Source organism: Nicotiana sylvestris, chromosome 5 (assembly GCF_000393655.2).
Source record: "Nicotiana sylvestris chromosome 5, ASM39365v2, whole genome shotgun sequence".
In the NCBI taxonomy this organism is placed as follows: domain Eukaryota; kingdom Viridiplantae; phylum Streptophyta; class Magnoliopsida; order Solanales; family Solanaceae; genus Nicotiana; species Nicotiana sylvestris.
The window spans coordinates 3,989,208-4,012,217 of NC_091061.1; the positions used below are offsets into that span (position 1 = coordinate 3,989,208).

The 23,010-nt window shown below is 33.8% G+C and overlaps 3 protein-coding genes across 4 annotated transcripts; 1 reads left to right on the forward strand and 2 right to left on the reverse strand.

The window, feature by feature from the left end:
- Window positions 1–447: 447 nt before the first annotated feature.
- LOC104242623 (ubiquitin carboxyl-terminal hydrolase 2) lies at window positions 448–5,681 on the reverse strand. Of its 2 annotated transcripts, XM_009797699.2 has the most exons (4): window positions 5,518–5,681; window positions 4,870–4,956; window positions 1,860–4,618; window positions 448–924 (listed from the first exon to the last, which is right to left on the reverse strand). In XM_009797699.2, the coding sequence occupies exons 3-4, from the start codon at window positions 4,610–4,612 to the stop codon at window positions 690–692; spliced, it is 2,988 nt and encodes a 995-aa protein (XP_009796001.1). In that variant the 5' UTR covers window positions 4,613–4,618; window positions 4,870–4,956; window positions 5,518–5,681; the 3' UTR covers window positions 448–689. The 2 variants fall into 2 exon arrangements, with proteins under 2 accessions (XP_009796001.1, XP_009796000.1); XM_009797698.2 differs by lacking the exon at window positions 4,870–4,956.
- A 3,656-nt stretch (window positions 5,682–9,337) lies between these two features.
- LOC138868229 (uncharacterized) lies at window positions 9,338–11,302 on the forward strand. Its single transcript, XM_070145758.1, has 4 exons — window positions 9,338–9,583; window positions 9,760–10,347; window positions 10,456–10,573; window positions 11,094–11,302. The coding sequence occupies exons 1-4, from the start codon at window positions 9,338–9,340 to the stop codon at window positions 11,300–11,302; spliced, it is 1,161 nt and encodes a 386-aa protein (XP_070001859.1).
- A 5,643-nt stretch (window positions 11,303–16,945) lies between these two features.
- Window positions 16,946–21,169, reverse strand: LOC104242628 (probable pectinesterase 29). The gene is made up of 5 exons (XM_009797703.2): window positions 20,928–21,169; window positions 20,131–20,290; window positions 19,720–19,932; window positions 18,002–18,246; window positions 16,946–17,167 (listed from the first exon to the last, which is right to left on the reverse strand). Exons 1-5 carry the CDS (start codon window positions 21,167–21,169, stop codon window positions 16,999–17,001), a joined length of 1,029 nt encoding a protein of 342 aa, XP_009796005.1. The 3' UTR covers window positions 16,946–16,998.
- Window positions 21,170–23,010: the final 1,841 nt, after the last annotated feature.

Consider the following 23,010-nt stretch of genomic DNA (forward strand, 5'->3'; position numbering starts at 1 on the left):
AATAAGAAAATTACAAAAGGAATATCACCAGAAAAATTATTAAGGGATAGCTGAATTTCTTCTCCATTGTTAAAGGACTTCAAATTATTGTCCCCCCAAGAAATCTTGTAACTTTTATCAAAGGGTAAAGCTTGACCTTCAAAAACTCTACTTAATACCAAAAGAACACTTAATAGAAGGAAATCCATTCAGTAAATAACAAAGTTGCACTAAAACTTATCCCTTTTTAAGAAAATAAAATAAAATCTATTTCTCTAAGATATTTAGAAGGTGGGTTTCTTTTCTTCTTTTAATTGGATTGAATGAGTAAATAAAGAATTTTAAAGTGGCTTAAATTGAATTAGATCAATAAATATGCCTTCAATTCATACAAAAAAAAAAAAAAAAAATAGCATGACAGGATGGTTGGGGGGGGGGGGGGTGAAGGAGGGATTTTAGTAACTGATGTGTCAAAATGCAAAATTAATCATATTCTCATTCTCAAGTTATACATTTTTTCGAAGTTGTACTTCCTTAAGCTTACAGCACATCAAAATTTGAAAAAGAAAAAAAAAAGAACAAAAAATATGGGTGTTAATATTGAGAGAATGTAGTAATACACTCACTCTCCCCTACCACACCCCTTCCCTTTCCTTCTCTGTGTATGTGTATGACTCAAAATAATCATAAATTTCAGAAAAATTTATATATCAAGTTTCTTCATAGAATAAAATGTATGCCTCACAACTAAGAACTTCTTTCGAAGAGACCTCGCGAACATAAGCATCGCTTGCATAATACCACGCAAAATCTTCCGCGTTCTTGTCTTTCCCTGTGATTTTAGGACTTCCTCTAACATATGCAACATAATGACCTCCCCTCATCGTCCCTGAGTGTTCGACTACACCAATAAGGCAGTATTTGTATATCTCCTTCTGCAGGGACCTGAAACGGCATTAAGTTATCAGCACGCCATTTCAACAGAGAAATTCCATTTTGCAGAAACTTTTAGAACGATGACATTTTGCGTGTGCATTGAACATATGACCATTTTATGGACGAATCTTTGATATTTGATGACATACTATAAAGGACATTAGAAATACAAAGCTTCAAGCTAACATGCTGGGAATGTATTGAGAAGCAAATATACAAGTAAAATTAACACAGTAAATAAGCAAGCACCACAAGCACTAAAATATCCCCTTACTTGGGCGGATCCAAGATTTTATAATTATGGGTTCCGACAATGACTTCAAGTTAATATACAGTAATAACTAGGTTCATAGTCAAATATGAACCCATAAATTCCCTTTAGATCCGCCCCTGCCCATACTGGGTCCTAAGAATAAACTGCAGTTTTGTCGACTTTTACCTTCTTGCTCCAATACTATGATTTTTGCCGCTTCCTACTCCATACGTTTTTCAGTTAGTCTTGCGCTATTTTGTATCAAATTCATTGCGAATGCAAGCTAGAGAATATTGCTCTAATATAGTATCTTCTAGTTCAAGCCAGAGGTCTTTGACAAAATCCAAATTATTAACCCACAAATGATGTCTAATCATTGACCTTTAGAAGGTAAGAAGTATGCATCATACTATCAAATGATTTTAAACAAAATGTCGTCTAGCTTGTCCTCTGAACTTCCTAATATGTACTCCAAAGCTTTTGGCTGATATTTATTAGGTTTCCCCCTTAAAATATGGATTAAATTATTAGAATCTCATTAAAAAAAAATTAACAACGGATACTCAAAAGTCCAGAGATAATTACATGTCCAAATGAAGGAGAATCAACACACGAATCTCAGTCTAATGAACAAGGGATACTCAAAAGTCCAGAGATAATATAAAGTCCAAATGAAAGAGAATCAACACACCTGGTTGCAATATATGGTTTGAGATCAATGGTATCTCTAAAATTCACATGGCCACTCAGCTTACTCAGGCGCCCTCGAGCATCTTGACTGAACCTCTTTAGGTGAATCGTCAAAATAGGAGGGCCCTTATCAATTAGGATCCTTTTCGTTGCATCTCTCTCAACTTTAACACATTTAACAACTGTCTCCTCATTCTCACTTTCTTCAGATTCAGAATTAGCAGAAACCAATGGAGCTTCCAGCAGTTGAACTTCATTGCTCTTAAAGTCACTTTTCACTTGACTATTATCTTCATCCTGATTTTCCTGTGTGCCATTTTCTGATAGCCAAGAGGCTGAATCTTGCTCAGCTCGAGGACTGGTTCCCTTTTGGGACAACAACCTGTCGTCAAAAGTTTCTCCTGAAGAAGATGCACCATTTGGATTTTGGTCCTCCCGTATGTTCATAATATTATGTGATCTAGGCTTCATCAATTTATTCTTAAATCTCATCCTCTTTTCTTTTAGAACTTTTGTGCAATTTTCACATTTCCAAGCATGTTCAGTTTTGGAAAGAAGCTCGGGCTTTGTAAAATAAGCCAAACAACTCTCCACTGACACTGGAGCATCTCTATTATCAATCTCTTCCGGATCAGACTCGCTGCTACCATTGGCCTGAGAAGCAGCAGAACTGCACAAAGGCTGTTCAGAAGGTTGTGCATCAGAATCAAGTTCATTAAATAAGTCTCCAAAACCATTGAAGTCCAATAAATCTTGTTCGCAACGAACAGCAGTTGAGGATTTGCAACCTCCTTTTAACATGTCATCAGCAGTTGAGGTTACTTCTTTGTAAGGAAGTAACAGAACCTCGGAATCTTGTAACTGTAGTGGGGCTTCATCTTCCGATGGCTTCGTATATGAATCTGTTCCAAGATTTGAATCCACAGAGCAAATACGGCTGCAGAATGCTGAGCTGTGCTCAACATTTATAGCATCTGTTGTTCCAGAGTCTTTAACCAGTAACTTTTTACTGAACTCAGAAGCTATATCGCAGTCTGGTGATTTGGATTGTCCTTGATCATTCAAGCGCATTAAATTATTAGGAGAACAAGCGTTGTCTATACATGTCAACTTCATCTCTGTATCAGCAACCAGATTATTCTGCAAAGCATCAACAGGTTGAACAGAATTTTCAGTTTCAGAAACCTGATTAGTCAGCATGTGATCAACTTGTGAAACCACATCATCACCATTTGGCAGTGTATCCTGATCGAGATAATCCAACCATGTGAAATTGTCCGCTGAAGCCAACGTCCTAGACATGCCCTCGCAATTTTGCGCATTATCGGACTTACGAGAGGAACATAAGTTCTGTGAAGTTAAACCCATATAGTCAGCCATAACACGAGCATCAATGAAATCTTGTGATACATCAGCAGAAGGAACTGCCATTCCTTCAGTGACAGATTTCTCCCCATCTCCTTGGGCACTTTGAGCAGTAGGAGGAGCTGCATCTCTGATAACTTTAGGGCGAACTTTTACACTTCTCATAGGAGGTTTTGATTTTTTGGCACGGAATACTGATTTAGCTCCTTTAGCTGGAGGTTTTTTTGTTGGAACAGGCAACGAGAGATCCAAGAATGGTTCATGCACTACTGAAGTGTGCCCACATTCAAGACAACTAACAGTGCTCGAGAGTCGACCACCAAAGATGTTATCAACAAAAGTTGGACATGCACTTAGGGACTTGCCACCATCCTGAGAAGATTTGATTTGTTTTCTGGCGATCAATTCCTCAGTACACAGACGATCAAGTAAACAACGAAGCAATTCGTGACTGTCCTGCTGTTGGTATCCTCGAAATTGTGGAGCCTTGGCACAGATTGAACCAAAGAAAGCTTTTGGATTTACAGTTCTTTTCAAGGCACCTTCATTGCTTGTCTCAGAAAAGAGCTTCTTCAGAGCAGCAGTAATAGGACCAGCAAAACCATCAAACTTAAGGAAGTAATCCCGTAGTCTATTCATTGCCAGTAGGTTCTGCATTATTGAATTAAAAAAACATGTGTTCCCTAAATTAACCAGTCCCCTAACTATATAACCACTTTTTCCATCAGCATCAAGTGAAGCAGAAGCTTCTGATTTGATCCCGCTAGTGATACTCCCACTCCCAAACCAAACAGCTTCCACATCAATAGCCAGCCCTTCAGTCGGTCGCTTTTTAATCATCTTCACAATGTCCTGAAATACATCTTTCTGTTCACTGCCATCCTCTACTTTCTTAGCATGAATCAGTGTGCTACATGGAAAACACCAGCGCAGTTGAGGATTTTCAAACTGTACAGCAAGAGGGTGATGGTACTGTCTTGCATGCCGAACTGCATGGCTCTGAGGTGTAGTAGGGAACCCAGCACCTCCACACGAGAAATGGCCGCATGCTAAACAGATCCAAATGGCTTTAGACCCCTGCTTGGGATCTGCGCCTCCCTTCTTTTTCCCATGTTTGCCTTTCATCTTACTAGCTCGTCTATCAGCTACTCCTTCCCTGCAATCCTCACACCTAACAGGTTCCGAAGACTCAAGTTTAGCAGTGACTTTCTCCACATCAATAACCTTATCGACATGTGGACATTCTTTTCTATCATTTACCACAACTACTCCATCATCAGGAGTTCCAATATTCTGATTGCTATTTTGATCAATAGGATTTGCAGATGCTAAGGGATTCCGCTTCTCCTTGACACCACTTCTCGCCTTTTTCTTGGCCTTTTTCCCCATTATTCCCTAAAAACGACCACAAACATCAAAATGGATTTAACTTGTACGTACTAACAGTGCAAATTATTTCTACACTATTTATGTCATTTAACTGGTTGTGGTAGGTCAGTTAGAACATAGCACCCAAGGTTTGGTCTAGTGATCAATGCAGTCGGAGGAGAACCATGAGGTCTCAGGTTCAAATCGGAGACAAATAACACTAGGTAATTTCTTTGCATCTATCTGCCCAAGCTTTGATGGACAGAGTTATTTGATACCTGTGCTATTTGATAATTGTGCTGGTGGGAGGCAACATATATGCGGTGAAACAATCGAGGCGCATGCAAGCTGGCTTGGACATCAATCTTACAAAAAAAAAAGGTTAGCTAGAATATTTTTCAGGTTACAACTATGTACTTATCATCGACATTTACTTGTGATTAGCTTTTTAATGACCTGATTATGTAAGTATTTTTTAAAATCAAAAGTGTTCAAGAGTCGAATTCAAACCAAATACACTCAACAGAACATTATACACACACACACACACTGTGTATAGTCAAGTTGACGAAAAAGAAGCTTGAATTCATAGTGCATTCATATATAACTGGTGACACACACAAGCACAATGATCTAATTAACACAGTAAGTAAAAAAGAAATTAGCTTTTGCAATGAAGAGGGGGATAAAGCTTGGAGTTTAAGTTAAACTAGGTTGCAAGTGTACTAAACATTTTGAATTTCATTCTAATTAATTAATATCATCATCTAGTAATTAAAAAATACCAGAAAAAAAGTCTCCCCCATAAGAATAAAAGCAACAAAAAGGATGTTTGATTTATTTTGTTTCAGTGTTTTTATCTGTGGATTACAGTTCAAAGGGTATGTAAATACAAGTTAAAGAGAAAGGATTTTTCAGAGATTTACCAGAAACTATGGTGTAAAAAGGCAGAGAAATTCCTCCTCACTGTGTGTGTGTGAGAGAGAGTGGGGTTGTGGCACCTCTTCGTATTCTACCGCTACCTCTCTCTATGGTGAGAGAGGGTGCCAAAGGGGAATTGTGTTTCTGTTTGAGGGGGGTAAAATCTCCGAGTGGGCAGTGGGGCAAATTCAAAAACCTCAATAGGCCAAGCCCTACAAGCATCACCGTCTTTGGGCCAAAATCTCAATAATCGTCCACCCAACATTTTAAATTTAAAATAACCATAATTTATAGTTAAAATAGCACGGTATAACCAATTTTTGGACCGGTCATTCAAAAATAACCACCGTTTACGAAGTCAATGAAAAATAGCCACTATTTTGTTGCAACAGAGACCGGTCCCGCATAATATACGGGAGTTCGGTGCATCTGTGTACGAACTCCAGCATATTATGCTGGACCGGTATACTTTGATGACTCCTGTATAATATACGGGAGACTGGAGCACCGGTGCTCCCAACTCCAGTATATTATACTGGACATTTATACTTGCTGGAACTCCAATATATTATGCTGGAGTTCTAGTGTACTTATGCTGGAACTCCAACATATTATGCTGGAGTTCCAACATAGTTATCCTGGAACTCCCGTATAATATGCTGGAGTTCAAGCATACTTATGCTGGAACTCCAGTATAATATACGGGCGTATTTTCCGGATTTTGAACAGTGTGTTCGATCAGATTTATCTTTACATGAAAAGTGGCTAAATTTCGATTACTTTTGAAACTGGGCTATTTTTGAATGACCAGTTGTAAATCTAGCTATTTCTAAATTTCTCCCTAATTTATATTATATGCTAAAAAAATAAATGGGCCAACTATTTGTATAAAGATTCCTTATTTTGATACTCACAATTGATGTTTCAAAAAATTAATAATGTGACACATAAGTCTTTATTATATATGCATATTACAAAAGAGACTAATTCATATGTATCGAGACTCCAGAGTGTTAAAAAAAGTTATATTATCACGTCATTCAAAAGACGTTCATAGCTAATTCTCCATAAGAGATAGATTTCAAGAAGATAGAAGCTCCAATGTTAGAATCAGATTGATAGGAAAAAGGAGCACCGATGGAAGAAGATACAACTTGCCTACGGTTTCAGAGGTAGCTGCTTTGGTGGTGGGAGATTTTGAACTATCTAGATGTGATAGGGACATCATTATCGAAACCCAATCCGGACAGCTACAAAAGATAAATGAATTAAATGCTGCCTATTTAGGGTTACAATATCCTTTACTATTTCCATATGGTGAAGATGGATATAGAGAGGATATTCCTTTCGAGGGAGATGATGAATCAGCTGGAGGAAGAAAATGTGTTAGCATGCGAGAGTATTTTGCTTATAAATACAAGAAAGGAATAATGAAGTTCTGACGATTGTGTCTTCTAGAAGATTATTTCAGCAATTCTTGGTTGATGCATATACAATGATCGAATCTTCTCGATTAAGGTATATTAGGCTCAATCAAAAAAAAGTTGAGATTTCACATGTATAAAAGCTTACAAGATATTTTGCATGGAGAAATTATTCCTTCTTCTCAAGGAAAAAGGATAATTCTACCGTCCAGCTTCACAGGGGGTGCACGATACATGATTCAAAACTATCAAGATGTTATGGCAATATGCAAATAGGCTAGGTACCCTGATCTTTTCATCACCTTTACTTGCAATCTAAAGTGGCCTGAGATTAGTAGATTTGTAGAGAGTAGGGGCTTAAATCATGAGGATCGTCCAGACATTTTAGCTAGGGTATTCAAAATCAAATTGGACCGTTTGATAAAGGAATTACGCGACAATCAAATTTTTGAAAAAGTAAAAGCAGGTATATTGCCATAGTCAACTTCTAAAAAATAATAACTACTTTTTATGTTACATAGGATAATAGGTTTTAAAATGAATATTTCAATTATATTTATAAAGTGTAATAAATTCTTTTTGATGTAGTGATTTATACAGTTGAGTTCCAAAAACGAGGGTTGCCTCATACTCACGTTTTGCTTTTTCTTCACGAGCATGATAAATATCCAATTGTTGTAGATATTTATCGAATCATTTTTGCCGAAATACCAGATGAATTGGCCGATCTTGTTTATTATAAGGTCGTGCATAATTTTATGATGCATGGCCCATGTGGTTCTGCAAGAAAATCTTCTCCTTGCATGCAGAGCGGAAGATGTACCAAGCATTTTCCAAAAAGGTTATTATCCTGTTTATAGACGAAGGGATAATGGTAGAACTATCAAAAAAGATGGTATTGACTTGGACAGTAAGTATGTAGTGCCTCACAATCGGTTCTTATTACTTAAGTATGATGCTCATAATGTAGAATGATGCAATCAGTGAAGATCCATTAAGTACTTATTTAAGTATATTAACAAAGGAAATGATCGTGTTACCGCTGCTCTTTCTCAAAGTGTGCAAGAGGAAGATTCATCAAATATTGATGAAATAAATATGTATTATGATTGCCGATACATATCACCATGTAAAGCTGCTTGGAGAATATTCAAATTTCCAATTCACCATAAAGAACCTCATGTGGAAAGACTATAATTTCATCTTTCAAATGAACAAAATGTTATATTCTCTGATGATGATCCAATTGATGATGTTGCAAATAAACCAAGTGTAAAGGAATTAATGTTTTTAAGCTGGTTTGAGACAAACAAAACATTGCCAGAAACAAGAGATTTGACTTATGCAGAATTCCCTCTTAAGTTTGTTTGGAATAAACAATTAAAAAGATGGGAGAAAAGAAAAACTTTTGTATATTCCATTGGAAGAATTTTCTTTGCTCCGCCTGGAACTGGTGAATTATATTATCTTAGATTATTGTCGCATGTTATTAAAGGTCCAAAATCCTATGACGATCTTAAAATAATCAACAATCATAACCATCTCACTTTTAGAGTTGCATGTTATGCACTTGGGTAATTGGATGATGATAAAGAGTATGTGGATGCCATATTGGAAGCAAGTAACTGGGAAATGCCATCATATCTTAGGCAATTATTTGTTATGTTGTTGTTATCCAATTCGATATCTTGGCCAGAATATGTTTGGCAATCAACATGGAAATTATTATCAGAAGATATCCTCCATGAAGAAAGAGTGTTGTTGACTAATCCAGGTATAAATATAGACTTTCTATTTTTAAGTTATCAAATAATGTTTCAGCGTCTGTATGAAGATATTTAAGTAGTTATTTGTAGCATAATTACTAAATATAGTTATAAAGAGGATAAGAATTACATGCATACACACTTATAGTTATTTTAGTGTACATGTGAGTATATAACCAGTCTAGCTCAAAGCATATTTAAAGGGTTAACATATTGAGTCTTTAATAACTCCACGACTAAATTTTGCACAAAATTTAAAACAAAATCTACAAATTTTGAACCTATATGAAACTCTTTATATTTGATTTCTTTACTTAATTCTTTATAATTGATATTCTTTAATTTATGACCTTTATGTTTAAGATAATATGGAGTTTCACGACATAGAATTCATAAGTTCTTTGTTGTGTAAATCATTATTATAAGCAACTAATCTAACTAAAAAGCTAAATTAAATATACCTTATTTGTGTAATCATGTAATATATTTTTTATATTATTGTTATTTAAATTCTATAATTCTTTTTGTTCTTTCAGAGGCAAAACTAACAGATGATGAATTGAAAAATCGTTGTTTCCAAAAATTGGAAAAAGTTTTTGAAAAGTTGTGGAAGAAGTTTTCATGATTTTCCAACAATGCCAAGACCTCTTTACAATGAGGAAGAAGTTGACCATAACAATATGTTAATCCATGATGAATTGCGTTATAATCGTCGTTCTCTGTTAGAGGAACATCAACAATTATTAATAAATTTGATAGTTGAACAAAAGTTGGTTTATGACAAAATTATGAGGGCAGTGAATGAAGCCAAAGGTGGATTCTTCTTTTTGTATGGTTATGGTGAAACTGGAAAGATTTTATTTGGAAGACTCAGTCTTCTGGTATACGATCTAGAGGAGACATCGTGTTAACTGTTGCATCAAGTAGAATTGCATCTCTTTTTTTTTACCAGGTGGTGGAATAGCTCATTCGAGATTTGTAATTCCTCTCAATCCAACTGAAGATTCAACATGCAATATAAAAGTAAGGTAGTCCTCTAGCAAATTTGATTATAAAGACAAAGTTGATTATTTGGGATAATGCAAAATATTGTTTTGAAGATCTGGATCAAACTCTTAGAGATATTCTTAGATTTAAAGACACATCCAATGCTGATAAACCTTTTGGAGGTAAAACATTTGTTCTTGGTGGCGACTTCGGACAAATTTTGCATGTCATTGCAAAAGGATCTAGGCAAGATATTGTTAACGCTACTCTTAATTCTTCGTATTTGTGGACCCATTGTGAAGTCTTAAATTTATCAAAGAATATGAGGTTACAAAGAGATCAGTTAGATGCACATTTGGATGAGTTAAAAAGTTTTTCTGAATGGATTTTAGCAATCAGTGATGGAAGGACTGGGAGTTCCATTGATGGCATTGAGAAAGTCCAAATCCCCGATGATTTTCTCATAAATAATTGTGATGATCCAATATCGCCAATTGTTGAAAGTACATATCCAGATTTCTTTAACCATTCCAGTGATATTGATTGCCTCCAGCAAAGAGCAATTCTTGCTCCGACTCTTGATATGGTAGAGTCGATCAATGAATACATGGTTTCACTCAATCATAGTCCTGAGAAGACATATTTGAGTTCTGATACAGTTTGTATGTCTGATCATTCTTTTTCAGCTTTGGAGCACGTACATACACCCGAATTCCTAAACAATATTAAATGTTCTAGAATTCAAAATCACTTTATTACTTTGAAGGTTGGTGTTCCTATGATGTTGCTGAGAAATATAGACCGGTCATCAGGATTGTGTAATGGTACGAGGTTGATCATCACAAGACTTGGAAATCAGGTTATTGAAGCCAAGGTTTTATCGGGTAATATGGCTGGACAAAAAGTGTTTATCTCGAGAATGATGTCGACGCCATCAGATGCAAGAATACCTTTTAAGTTACAGCGAAGACAATTTTCAATTGTTGTATCTTTTGCCATGACAATTAATAAAAGTCAAGGCCAGTCATTGTCTCATGTGGGATTATTTTTGAATAAGCCAGTATTTACTCATGAATAACTGTATATTGCTCTTTCGCGCGTGACGAGTAGAAAAGGGTTGAAAATTTTAGTTTATGATAATGATGGTCAAATAACGAATGAAGCTAGAAATATGGTGTATAAAGAAGTTTTCCGTAATTTAGTTTGAGATGAATCTAGACATGATGGAATTATCAGATATTTACAATATATTTTTCTGATTTCTATAATTGCTTTAACTTTTGAGTAAAATAACTGTTGATTATATTTTCACTGTATATTTCCAGTATCTATTCTCATCTAAGGTTTTGATAATTTATTTTTCTCTTCTGATTATTTGGCCCTTAACTATTTTTCTTTTGTAAGATTCCATGGATGATAATAAGATGATTTCTTCTACAAAGATCCCTGTCAAGAGAACTAGAGAAGATAATGGATCATCTCTAGTAGAAGTTGATGATGATGTTGCACAATTATCAAGCAACAAGATCAAAAGAGTGATTAAACAAGAGAAAAAATCCATGAATGACTGCATTTACTTCATTTTAAATGATTTTATTGAGGCAATTGCATAATTTAAATTTTAGCAAATATCTTTATATTATGACTTTTAGTCTGAAGTTACTTGACTCTTTATGTTATTGATTTAATTGATATTAGAATAGCTACTGGCAAAGTTTGAAATACCATACTTGAATGTTTATGTTGTTATATCAGTCAAAAATTAATGAAAAAGAATTTATGAATGTTATATGTGAGTTAAGTGAATGAATCAAGTGTTGAGTAAGAGTTTGTGTAGTTGAGGTTTTCGTACCTACTTGTGTTTGTGAGACTTCATACTTCTGATACAATTTTTTTGTATGAGATATAGTATTCAATAAAATGGAAAAATAAGAATCGATACTCCATCCTTTCAGCAACAGCAGCCCGATTTAGAAACATGGAAAAAAGGTAAAAAATGTAGGCACCATCCTTCAGTCATCTTTATGTATTGGAGACCATGTGAATTTTTACTCTGAGATAGCTACCTTTTAAATTCAGCATCCGTTACCATACTTTCATAGCAAATGATTAAGAGTATTAAGCGAAAGAAAAAAAAAGGATTGCATAAATGTTCCTAATATATTATAAATGGCAAAAAATCACAAGCTACCTCGGAACAAGTCTACAACAATGTTTCCAATATACCATTTCATTCTTCAGTAGCAGACTTCCCTATGATAATTCCAGTGCCAATGTCCTTTCGTATGTGATGAAGATATACACCAAAAATTTATAGGAAGCCAAGTTCATATATACCTAATTAGAAATGTGTCTATATTGTATTCTTCAGATAAGCTAAGCACTTATCCTTTTTTCTATTTAATATAAAAAATAAAACACAGAGATTTATCAAGATGATTAAAAGTTGAATTGGTTTCAAGTTTAAGTGAGGAAAAGAAGATGAAGACTGGGGTTAGTGGTGAACAAAATTTGCACTATAGTTAGGGGTGTTCAAATCGAACCGAAAAATCGCCACAAATTCATGCAGGATGTAACTATATGTTTCTATACTGCGACTTTAACTGAGATTGCTGATTTCTACTAAAGCAATTCATTTGCTTCATGTTTTTAGTATTCTAAACAGACGTGGGTGATGTAAATCTTATGTTATAGACTGGACTGCAAACCAATGTGTTGGATGTTGTGACTTTTGTCCTTTAATCAAGTTTGTTGCTTTCTACAAATTGCAGAGTATTCTTTGCTATGATAAGTTTCGTTAAAATAAACTGCACATCGCGCAGGTCCTAATACATATTTTAAATTTAAAATAATCATAATTTATATTATATGCTAAAAAAAACGGGCCAACTATTTGTATAAAGATTCCTTATTTTGATACTCACAATTGATGTTTCAAAAAATTAATAATGTGACACATAAGTCTTTATTATATATGCATATTGCAAAAGAGACTAATTCATATGTATCGAGACTCGAGAGTGTTAAAAAAAAGTTATATTATCACGACATTCAAAAGACGTTCATAGCTAATTCTCCATAAAATAGTGCGAATTATAATTTCGTAAATAAGATATTTTACCTACTATAATAAGTAAAAGAAGTCTGATAGCTAAACAAATGTAAAATCCACATGGGTATTTGAGACAATCTAAGTCTATGACATGTCCTATCAGTTTTGAGTCTAGGCTCACACGGATTTATCTTTCGAACTATACCACATCAAGCACAAAGAAATTCAAAAGTACGTATACCATATGAACTTGTGTTGTACCTTATAAAACCCTTCTCTTTCCTCTCCCATTTCGATGTGGGATTTGCCTAAGGTGACATGTGCACCTGTTCTTCAAAAACTTGCCAACCTACAAGCTTGCTAGTCCTGCTTGACCTGCCCTCGACGGCTCGCCCCCTTAGGACTCAGTGTCTTCGTTGAGATTTGTCCCACCATCGTACTAAGGGAGAGTCATATTGTCCGCTTTGGGCCTAGGCTCGCATGGATTTGTCTTTCGAGTTATGCCACATCTAGCCCCAAATCATGTGAACTTGTGTTATGTCTCATAAGTTTTTCACTTTCCACTCTTATTCTGATGTGGAATTCGCCTAAGGTGAAATAACCTCTTTCTTCATAATTTCACCTTAGGTGAATTCCACATCAGAATGAGCGTGGAAAGTGGACTAGTAGCCACTTTTAAACCTGTTGTTTAAAATATCTCCACAATTTACATTCTATTTAAAGCTTAGCCAATTCACCCAAACTTCATAACTAAGTATCCTGAATTTGGAATTCAGGATTTAGTGTCCTGAATTTTTGAGGTGCTAATTTGAAATTCAAGACAAAGTATCATGAATTTCTGAACTACTAATTTAAAATTCAAGAAATAAGATTCAAACTTCTAGACACAATTTTCGAACTTTAGGACACGATGTCCTGAAATTTGAACTTTGAGGTTTAAACTTCAGGACGTCATGTCTTGAAGTTTTAACGAATTGGCTAATTATTAAATACGTTATAAATTGTGGGTATAGTTTACACATCATAGGTAAAAGTGGCTACACGGTGTCATTTCCACAAATCTTTTCAAAAAATAAACTTGGTAAATCATGAATTTCATAAGAAGGCCTATTCGTTATCGGGGCATTTGCATCTATATCCGCTTTTTGGGTCATCATTTAACTTATACCCGCATTGCAAAAAAAATAAAATTGCAAGCGTACCCACTTTTCGCGTAACTTCAGACATACAGGCCTGAAGTAGCAAAAATTTATATCTGAAGTTTGAACTTCAAAACTTTTTGCCTGAATTGTAGCAAAACTTCAGATATTTTTGTTAGGATATACTATAAACCATGCATATTGTTATAGTATTCTTTATGGAATAATTATTTGTTTATTTATTCAATTCAATAAAGTTTTATTTTAAATAGATCATGTATTTGTTTGTGTGTCCGTTGCTTAAATAGTATATGATTTAGTGTATAGAGTTTAACTTATACACGGAAGATTAAATCATCGGTTCTTATAAGTCATAAAGTTTATGTTCACAACCTAATGATGGAATTGGACAAGCCATCGGAATGGTTGTAGCACAAGATTAAAATATAATTTATCTTGATTATGGGAGTGGTCTAATTCCAACTTCTTGTGCTAGTACATTTTGTATGTATTGAACGGATCAAGTAGAGATAGGTATTTTATACTGACTTAATAAAATAATTTCTCTAGTCCATTCAATGTACTTATACTCTTAATCTTGATATAATTATTATTAGTTGTGTATATCATTTATTATTTTGATTTATTAAAAGGCGAGATTCTTTCGTGGGTCAATAAGCCTAGTAAGTAAGACAATAATGATAAACATTGGCGAAGTAATAATTAGTTGATAGAATCCATGTCTCGGTTTTTTGAAATTGATGATACTCCTTTATGAAAGTTTATAAGTTTTCATGTGTAAACACGGCCGATGGATTTTGTATCCGACACATGAAATAAGTTGAGTGAAAGTCTAAAGGAAGTAATCAATAAATTAAATTGTCAGTAATTTAATTTGATTGGTTAGTATCTGAATCTTAACATGAGGAGTTAAATAAGGTTTTATGGAAGAATTTCGAAATTGAACTAAGGAGTGCAATTACGAATTTTTAGTAAAATAATTCGTAATTTATTATGGTAGAAATTAATTTCAAAATTTTGAAATTAATTTCATAATAAGAAGCCTTGTTAATTAAATTTTGTGGTCCCTACTGTGCCTGAATAATAGGAAATAAAGGAAACTTTTCATTAGTGGAAGAAAAAAACCTAACATGTTTTGGAAAAGGGTTTTAACCTAAAAAAACGTAGCTATATATACATGGTATATAGCTAGCCATTTTTTGCACTGAAAAACACACGTTTTTCTTCCTTAAATTTCGCCCACCCGAAGTTCTTTATTTCCGATTTTTATTTGGGTAACACAGTAGAAGACTGTGGAAGGTTGCCAAGGTCTTGCAATTTTGGAACTGGAGAAGGATATCGATTTGCTTTGTTCACGCTTCAAGAGGTAACTCGTATAATCTCCGTATGTGCTAATTGTTTAATTTACACGTGAATAAAATACTGTCTGCGATATATATTCCAACAATTTTTGCATGAAGTTTGGCCTGATTTGCAAAAACAATCACGCAAACTTCAGTTCATAGTGCAAATGGCAAACTTCAGTTCAATAAAACTACATCATGTCTTGGCTGAAGTTTTTGTTTGTAATGGCTGGACTTCAGCATTCTAGTAGCTGAAGCTTTGTTCTGTATTTGCGAAACTTCAGCATATTTTAGCTGAAGCTTTGTTTTGTATTTGGTGAACTTCAACATATTTTATCTGAAACTTTGTTATGTTTGTGATGAACTTCAGCATTCTAGGGCTAAAGTTTGTTTTGTATTTGACTTCAACATTCTTAGAGCTGAAGTTCTAAACAACAATGAATTTAATAAATCATGATTAGCAACGATTGATGTTGTTCATTTCAAAGATTAAAGAAAGAAAAATATTTTCGACATGAAAACAAATCACTACAGATAAATTAGAACAAAAAACCAATGTTCCTGTAAAGCTAAAATATCTAAGAGGTTAAATTATTGTGAATAAGACCAAACTGAACATAATGTGATAAGCAGATATATATGAATCATCATGCTAGAATGCATAACAATATCTCAAGCTTCAGCATTCAGAAAATGAAGGAGGGGAAGGAGGGAGAGAAAGAGGCCTGAAATTGTTTAAACAGTGAGTACAAGTTAATTTTTTTTTAAAAAACAAGTATATATTAAATGAGGGCGACCAAATAGGGTGCCCGTATAATTTTTACTTATTTATCACGCTTCGGCCCTTTTTGGTGACTCTCCTCTGAATTACACTATTAGCCTAAGTTCATCTTGTGCATGATGTCAAGAACATGGTTGGTCCTACGCCTCAAAGAAATTCTCTTGATTTCCCATATTCAACGGTAATCTCTTTTAATGAGTTTTATACGACACTAATTTCAATTGCCGGGCGAGAAACCAAAATAATAATAATAATAATAATAATAATAATAATAATAATAATAATAATAATAATAATAATAATAATAATAATAATAATAATATGTGCGATTAAAAATAATAAAGTGTGGTAGCACTTCAATTCATTTTGCGTCTAGAGAGTTGGACGAAATTGAATTTATGCATACATTTGATGCACCTAATATATGGTGGCACATCGTAAAGAAATTTGACCGGCCTCTCATGTTTATGCAGGATTCGGGAAAGAGTCACAATCCGAGGGTTTGATGTAATACTTGAAGTCAAATATGAAGTTCACGCTACAAGCTGGAATTACCTTTTCCAATTTTCTTTGTGAATGCAAAAACGACAATATTTTTGGTTGTGCATTTAGTGTGAAGTAAACTATTTTCATGTATTAAATAATGAGAAGTTAAAAAAAGATCATTTTTGTTGCAATAATCTCAATCCAAGACAATTTGACTCATAGTCATAATCACACACATTTTAATCTAATCGATAGATTTGAAAAAGAAAAAAAAGAACACATAATTCCCATATAAATAGGAAGCATAGTTTTACATCTAACAATTACAAACTTACAATAAATAAATAAAAATATTTAAAGTCCAACTTGAGTAAAATAAGGATTCAAACTTTCTAGCAGTAAATTGTTACATTCTAGCAATAAATCAGCGCGTGGACTCCAAACATAATTGTCATGTCTTAAAATAATTTATTAATTATTATAATAACTATAGGACTTTGACGGGTTGCTTCATAATCCAACCCTCATTATCAATGAATGAGAGGCTTGTTAATTGTTGTAACTCTTGTTGGCTTAACTTGGCTTCCCATGACACTCTTTGTGTAGTGTTTGATCCAATTCCATTACAATTTTCTTCAGAAAATGTCAATTGATTCCTGCATCATAAACAAGTGAGTACGATTATGATAGCAATTATGGTATAGTGCATTCATGATTGTTAAAGTCAAGGATCTAGCTACCGGAAACGGCCGCTCTACCTCATACAATGTAGGGGTAAGATATTTGCATACATTCTACCCTCTGCAGACTCGACTTGTGGGATCATATTAGATATATTGTTCTTATTGTTGCATTCATCACATGTTAAAATTCATTGATAATACCACCAAGGAGTATATAGTGAAGAATGATAAAGGTTCATCTACTCTTAATCAGAGATCTTGATTCGAGCGAGAATAATATAGTCCACTTTGATAGGAATGGCTATCCCCCCTCCCCACCCCCACCTTCCAACCCTCACTAAACAATGGATCGAATTAGTGTAACTAAAATCTTTATGATAAAAAATGGGCAGTCCGATGCAAGAAGGATCACACATTTCTGCAGGGTTTAGGAAAGGTCACATTGCAAGGATGTGATGTAGGCAGCCTACTGGTCCTACCCTAACGCAAGCATCAGTGGCTAATTTTCAACTCAAAAACCCATAACCGAAAGCAATCCTTCAACTAAAATCTTTACACTAAAAGCCTTGTGCACTAAGCTTCCGCTATACGTGAGGTCTAGGGAAAGGCCGGGCCGTAAGGTCTATCGTACGCAGTCTTACCCTGCATTTCTGCAAGATGTTGTTTCCACGGCTCGAACCCGTGACCTTCTGGTCATATGGCAACAACCCGTGTAATATCTTTACACTATTAATGTAAATCATCTTCCAATGTATATAACTCAAATGAGAAGAAGATATTTGTAGTATAGAAAAGGAAAGAACTTACTCTCGGCCAACAAAAGACCAAGCAGCCCAACCCTCAGGAACAATAATATTTGTCATGGTGGTGTTATAGAAAAGAACCCTAGCATAATCTCTCCATGGCCTGCCCAAGAAAGTTAGTCCTGTTCCAAATACTGCAGAATCTTTGAAAACAAAACCACTTTCATCATTTGGGCTTATTCTTCCTTGTGCTGTAATATACCCTATCAACCCATCTAAGCCTCCTGCATTTGTTGATATTGTACATCTCTGCATGTACACAAACAAAAAATTAATACATGATTTACTTCTTTGTAAATTAAACAGGGCAGTCCGGTGCACGAGGGATCCCGCATTCACGTACGGTCCGTTGAGAGGATGCATCCAAAGGGTATAATATAGACCGCATATCCTAATTCAAGCTTTACTTCTTTAAAGAAATAAAAATAATTACTACTCCCTACGGTCCACAATAAGTGATCAATTTGATTTGGGCACACCTATTAAGGAAATGCTAAATTCTAGATAAAAGTAGTTAGTGTGACTAAATTACCCTTGATTAAATGTTGAAGCATAGTTAATATGATGAGTAAAAGACTTTTTAGGGATACGTATATGAGAGTAATTTTGAAAAAACAAATTAAATTGTTTCTTGGTTATATAAATGAACACTTATTTTGGACCAAATAAAAACGCAAATTGGTCACTTATTGTGGATCGGAGGGAGTACTAATTACTACTCCCTTCGATCCACTTTAATTGATTTTTTGGCCTTTTTTTGTGGTCCGCAATATTTAATTTTTTCAGATATCAAGAATGAATTAACTCCTTTTTTATAAAGTTGCCCTTGGACTAAAGAACCTAGAAGTATTGTTATATTTCCAAAGAACAAATTAAGGTTAATATGGTCAATTTTATTATTTATTAATGTTAAAAGATGGATCCCTTAATATGTGTGAAAACGACCAAAAAATCAATTAAAGTAGACCAGAGGAAGTAATTAGTAAACTTCTTCTCACCCTCTATTTTTTTTTTTTTTTTTTTGTGGAAATTGATAGGCTAATGCGAATATTTAATTTATATGTACCTGACAATGTAATAATTTTTAAGTTATCAATTCAATTTAATTGGTTTAGCAAGTTGTCACCGTATTTGTAATAAAGAGTTACATGTTGTTGGTAGGTTAATATTAGTATATAAAACTTAAACTCTAATGTTTTATCATCAAATATTTGCGTAAAAGATTTTGGCTCACTCCAAAAATAAAATTAAGCCAAACTTTATGAGAGGAAAACTTAGGGGAATTTTTTTATCATATATAATAACATCGCTCGAGAGTTAAACCCCTACTAAATAATCACACAACAACATTAACCGACAAAAATAGGAAAATTTTAATAACAAGTTTGATATGGTAATCTAAAAAATAGTAATAACTTATTATAATCGGTTAAAATAAATTGATAGTATAAATAATTATTGAAGTGTCGATATATATAACTGAAATTCTAAAATAGTAAAAAAGGTCTGCCCGGTCCACTAAGCTCCTGCTATGCGTAAGGTATGGGGAAGGGCCGGTCACAAGGGCCTATCATACGCAGCTTTATCATGCATTTATGCAAGAGGCTGTTTCCACGCATGGCTCGAAGTCGTGACCTCTTGGTCACATGGAGGTAACTTTACCAGTTACGCCAAAGTTCCCCTATAAATTCTAAAATAGTAAGAAATAAATTATTATTTTACCTCATAAATAGATTGACCAGCGCCAAAGATGAAGTCAACAGCTCCAACAATAGTACAAAGCTTAAAATAATGCCTTCCTTGAACATCCCATAATGTATCTTGAAATCCCAAAAATCCACACCTATAAAATGTTGATTTATCTCCAGATATCATAGCAGCCACTGCTGCTTGCATTGGATTAACATTGCCTTCTGGAGGAAAATTATAAGAATTCTGCATAAAATAAACATAAAATTTATAAAATAAAATTCCAAGAGATTAAAGGTAGTCCGGTGCACAACGCTAGACAGCCTACGCTAATGCAAGCATTAGTGGCTGCTTCCACGGTTTGAACCCGTGACTTATAGGTTACACAGAGACAACCTTATCGTTGCTCCATGAGGTTAAAATTTTAAATTTTTTTGGTCTTACTATAAAGGTTATGCTTTTAGCAATTGTATAATCAGCTTCAGAAATGAATGTAGCATCTGAAGCAATTGAATTATGACCATCCCATGTCACATTTGTTTTTCTTTTTCCTTCTCCTTTGAGATAGATATATGGCTTCTCTCTAGGAATTCTCACTTGTTCCCTGCATGCAAACAGATACAGATTAAGAATTTAAAATTTATGAGTTCGGATTTGCAATTTTATTACATCACATCCCATCTAATTTAATAGGCTATTTATTATTTGTACAAATTTGATGATTTTTCAGATAAAAATACAGGGTATGAGCGAAAGTTATAGATTCCGATGAACTCATAGTCTCACACTGGATACGCCGTTGGATGCAAGTGAATGGTGATTGAATATTACTATAACAACAACAACTACGCCCGTTAACGTCGGGTTCGGGGAAGGGCCGCACTCCAAAGGGGTGTGATGTAGGCAGTCTATTCTAATGCAAGCATTAATGATAATTCCACGACTCAAACCTATGACCTATAGGTCACACGAAGACAACTTTATCTTTGCTCCAAAACTATATAAATAATAAATAAGTATTATTTATCCACGTCACTCTATTTAAGTCGGTCTTAGTCCCAATATTACAAAAACATCAGTTTTTCTAGCATTAAAAATTATCCACATTTTCTACTGGCATATACATCTCTAAACATACTAAAAGACTTTTAGTAACAAACATCGGGACATAAAGTAAACGTATTAACACGACTAAAAGAAATCAAAAGAACAAAATGTTGAGTGAAGTGGGAAAAGAGTACCTATATTTTCCAGCTTTAATGTAAATACAGATCCAATTTTTGTTATATTGAGGAACAGAATCAATGGCTGATTGAATTGTTGTGAAATTTCCATGGCCAGATGGATCAACATACACTGTTGGCAAATTTACTATTTGTTTTTTCCTATGAAAAACTCTGTGAAATCTTGCATTTCCTTGTTCAACAAAACTCATGAAATAAAGAAAAAGAATTAAGAAGAAAAACCATTGAAAAGAAGCCATTTTAGAAGAAAAAATGAAGAAGTTTTTTAGTATGAATAAAAGATGAAGAACAAGTAAAACCACTACTTGGATTTAACTCTATATAAGGAGTTAAAATTAAAATGGAAATAATGAGTCTAAGTAAAGAAAATTATTCAACGGGGAAATAATTCAAATGATTTGCAAAATCTGCTCTAATATGTTAAGTAATTTTCTTGAATAGTTTACTTTGATTTTATTAAGTATTATTTTAAATTTTCTAAGGAAAAAAATTATTTCTTGGGGAAGATTTGGTAAATTTTAAATTTCCATTGATTGATCCTCCGAGTGATTTTTGTAATTTAAATTGGAGTCTAACATGGAAAGTGAATAGTGGGGAGGATAGCAAATATGGAAAATAGATTATTTCTAACAAAAAAAATGGAAATGAATTTTATAAAATGTAAAAAAGAATAAAGCATGGGTGGTTTAAATTAAAAATTAAAAATCTGATTAAAGGCATAGAATCTGCAATTATTTAGAAAGTATAACGTGAACAATGGTAGTACTTTGATCTGATTTTGCTCACGAGATGAGCCATCAATATGATAATTTATTTTTTCGTTTCTATGTTTGGTGCCCTCTTTGAGGTTGGATTAATCCGAAAAGTCCTACTTTAATGCGCTCTATATCAAGACAATTTTATATTCAGAGTTCACACCCGAGATCTCTCGTTATGGATGGATGCGTACTTACCATTCCATCATAACCTTTGCTGGTAAACGATCACTATGATACACTAATACTACATCGCTTTTAAAACAATTTTCCCTAATTTTTGTTCACTTTCCATTATATCATGTCATCCTCCCTCCGTCTCAAATTATCTGTCATGATTTTTAAAAATAGTTATCTCAAATTATTTGTCATTTTAGAAGTGCAAGATAAAATACATTATATTTTTTTCATTTTACCCTTAATAATAATTGCTGTTGAAGATGAGATAGTACATAAATAAAGTAAACATTCAATGAAGAGAGATTATATCTTAAAGACAAAAATAAGGATAAAATAGTCTGAAATCCCTTCAAATTAATATTTTTGAAGGGGCGTGAAAAAGATAAACACGACAATTAATTTGAGATGGAACGAGTATATTACACGTCAAAGAAATTGGATACTTTGTAGTCCTGCATATTTATCTTTCTTTTAGTTATACTCTCTCCGATCCACAATAAGTGGACCAATTTTCTTAATTATTTTGGTCCAAAATAATTGTCCATTTATATAATCAAGAAAGAATTCAATTTGTTTTTACAAAATTATCCTTATGTACATATCCCTAAAAAGTTTTCTTACTCCTCACATTAAATATTTAATTAAGGGTAATTTAGTCATACTAGGTATTTTTGTATAAAATTTAATATTTTCTTAACGGACATGTCAAAAGCAAATTGGTCACTTATTATGAACCAGAGGGAGTAGACAATTTGAATATTCTAGTTGTTGCATTAAATAAGAAAATCCCACCGCTAGCTGGTATACACTGATCGTGCTATTGATTTATGTTTGCACAATTCAATTTGTTTCTTCTGTTTTCTTTTGAGAATGAAATTGAGAAAAAGAGCACCATTAATATGGACCATATGGTACTAATATCTCAAACAACTCTTACGGTATATATAACGTATTACTCCTATTAAAGTATTAAAAAAATGTTATTTTGAGACAACAAATCCAATATAGTCCCATTAATGGGGTCTGGGAAGGGTAGCGCATACCCAAACCTTACCGCTACATTAGCGATAGAGAGGTTGTTTCCGATATTTCCTCGGCTCTATGAAAGGAGTTATTTATCATGATAGATGCAAAACTAGCAAGGA

Coding starts and splice junctions, on each gene's coding strand:
- LOC138868229 (XM_070145758.1), top strand. CDS start 9,338: ATGCCAAGACCTCTTTACAATGAGGAAGAAGTTGACCATAACAATATG. Junction 10,348..10,455: donor CATATTTGAGTTCTGATACA/GTTTGTATGTCT, acceptor ATTACTTTGAAG/GTTGGTGTTCCTATGATGTT. Junction 10,574..11,093: donor TGAAGCCAAGGTTTTATCGG/GTAATATGGCTG, acceptor TTCTTTTGTAAG/ATTCCATGGATGATAATAAG.
- LOC104242623 (XM_009797698.2), bottom strand. CDS start 4,612: ATGGGGAAAAAGGCCAAGAAAAAGGCGAGAAGTGGTGTCAAGGAGAAG. Junction 925..1,859: donor AAACCATATATTGCAACCAG/GTGTGTTGATTC, acceptor ATGCCGTTTCAG/GTCCCTGCAGAAGGAGATAT.
- LOC104242628 (XM_009797703.2), bottom strand. CDS start 21,169: ATGGCTTCTTTTCAATGGTTTTTCTTCTTAATTCTTTTTCTTTATTTC. Junction 20,291..20,927: donor ATTAAAGCTGGAAAATATAG/GTACTCTTTTCC, acceptor GTTTGCATGCAG/GGAACAAGTGAGAATTCCTA. Junction 17,168..18,001: donor TGGTCTTTTGTTGGCCGAGA/GTAAGTTCTTTC, acceptor TTTATGATGCAG/GAATCAATTGACATTTTCTG.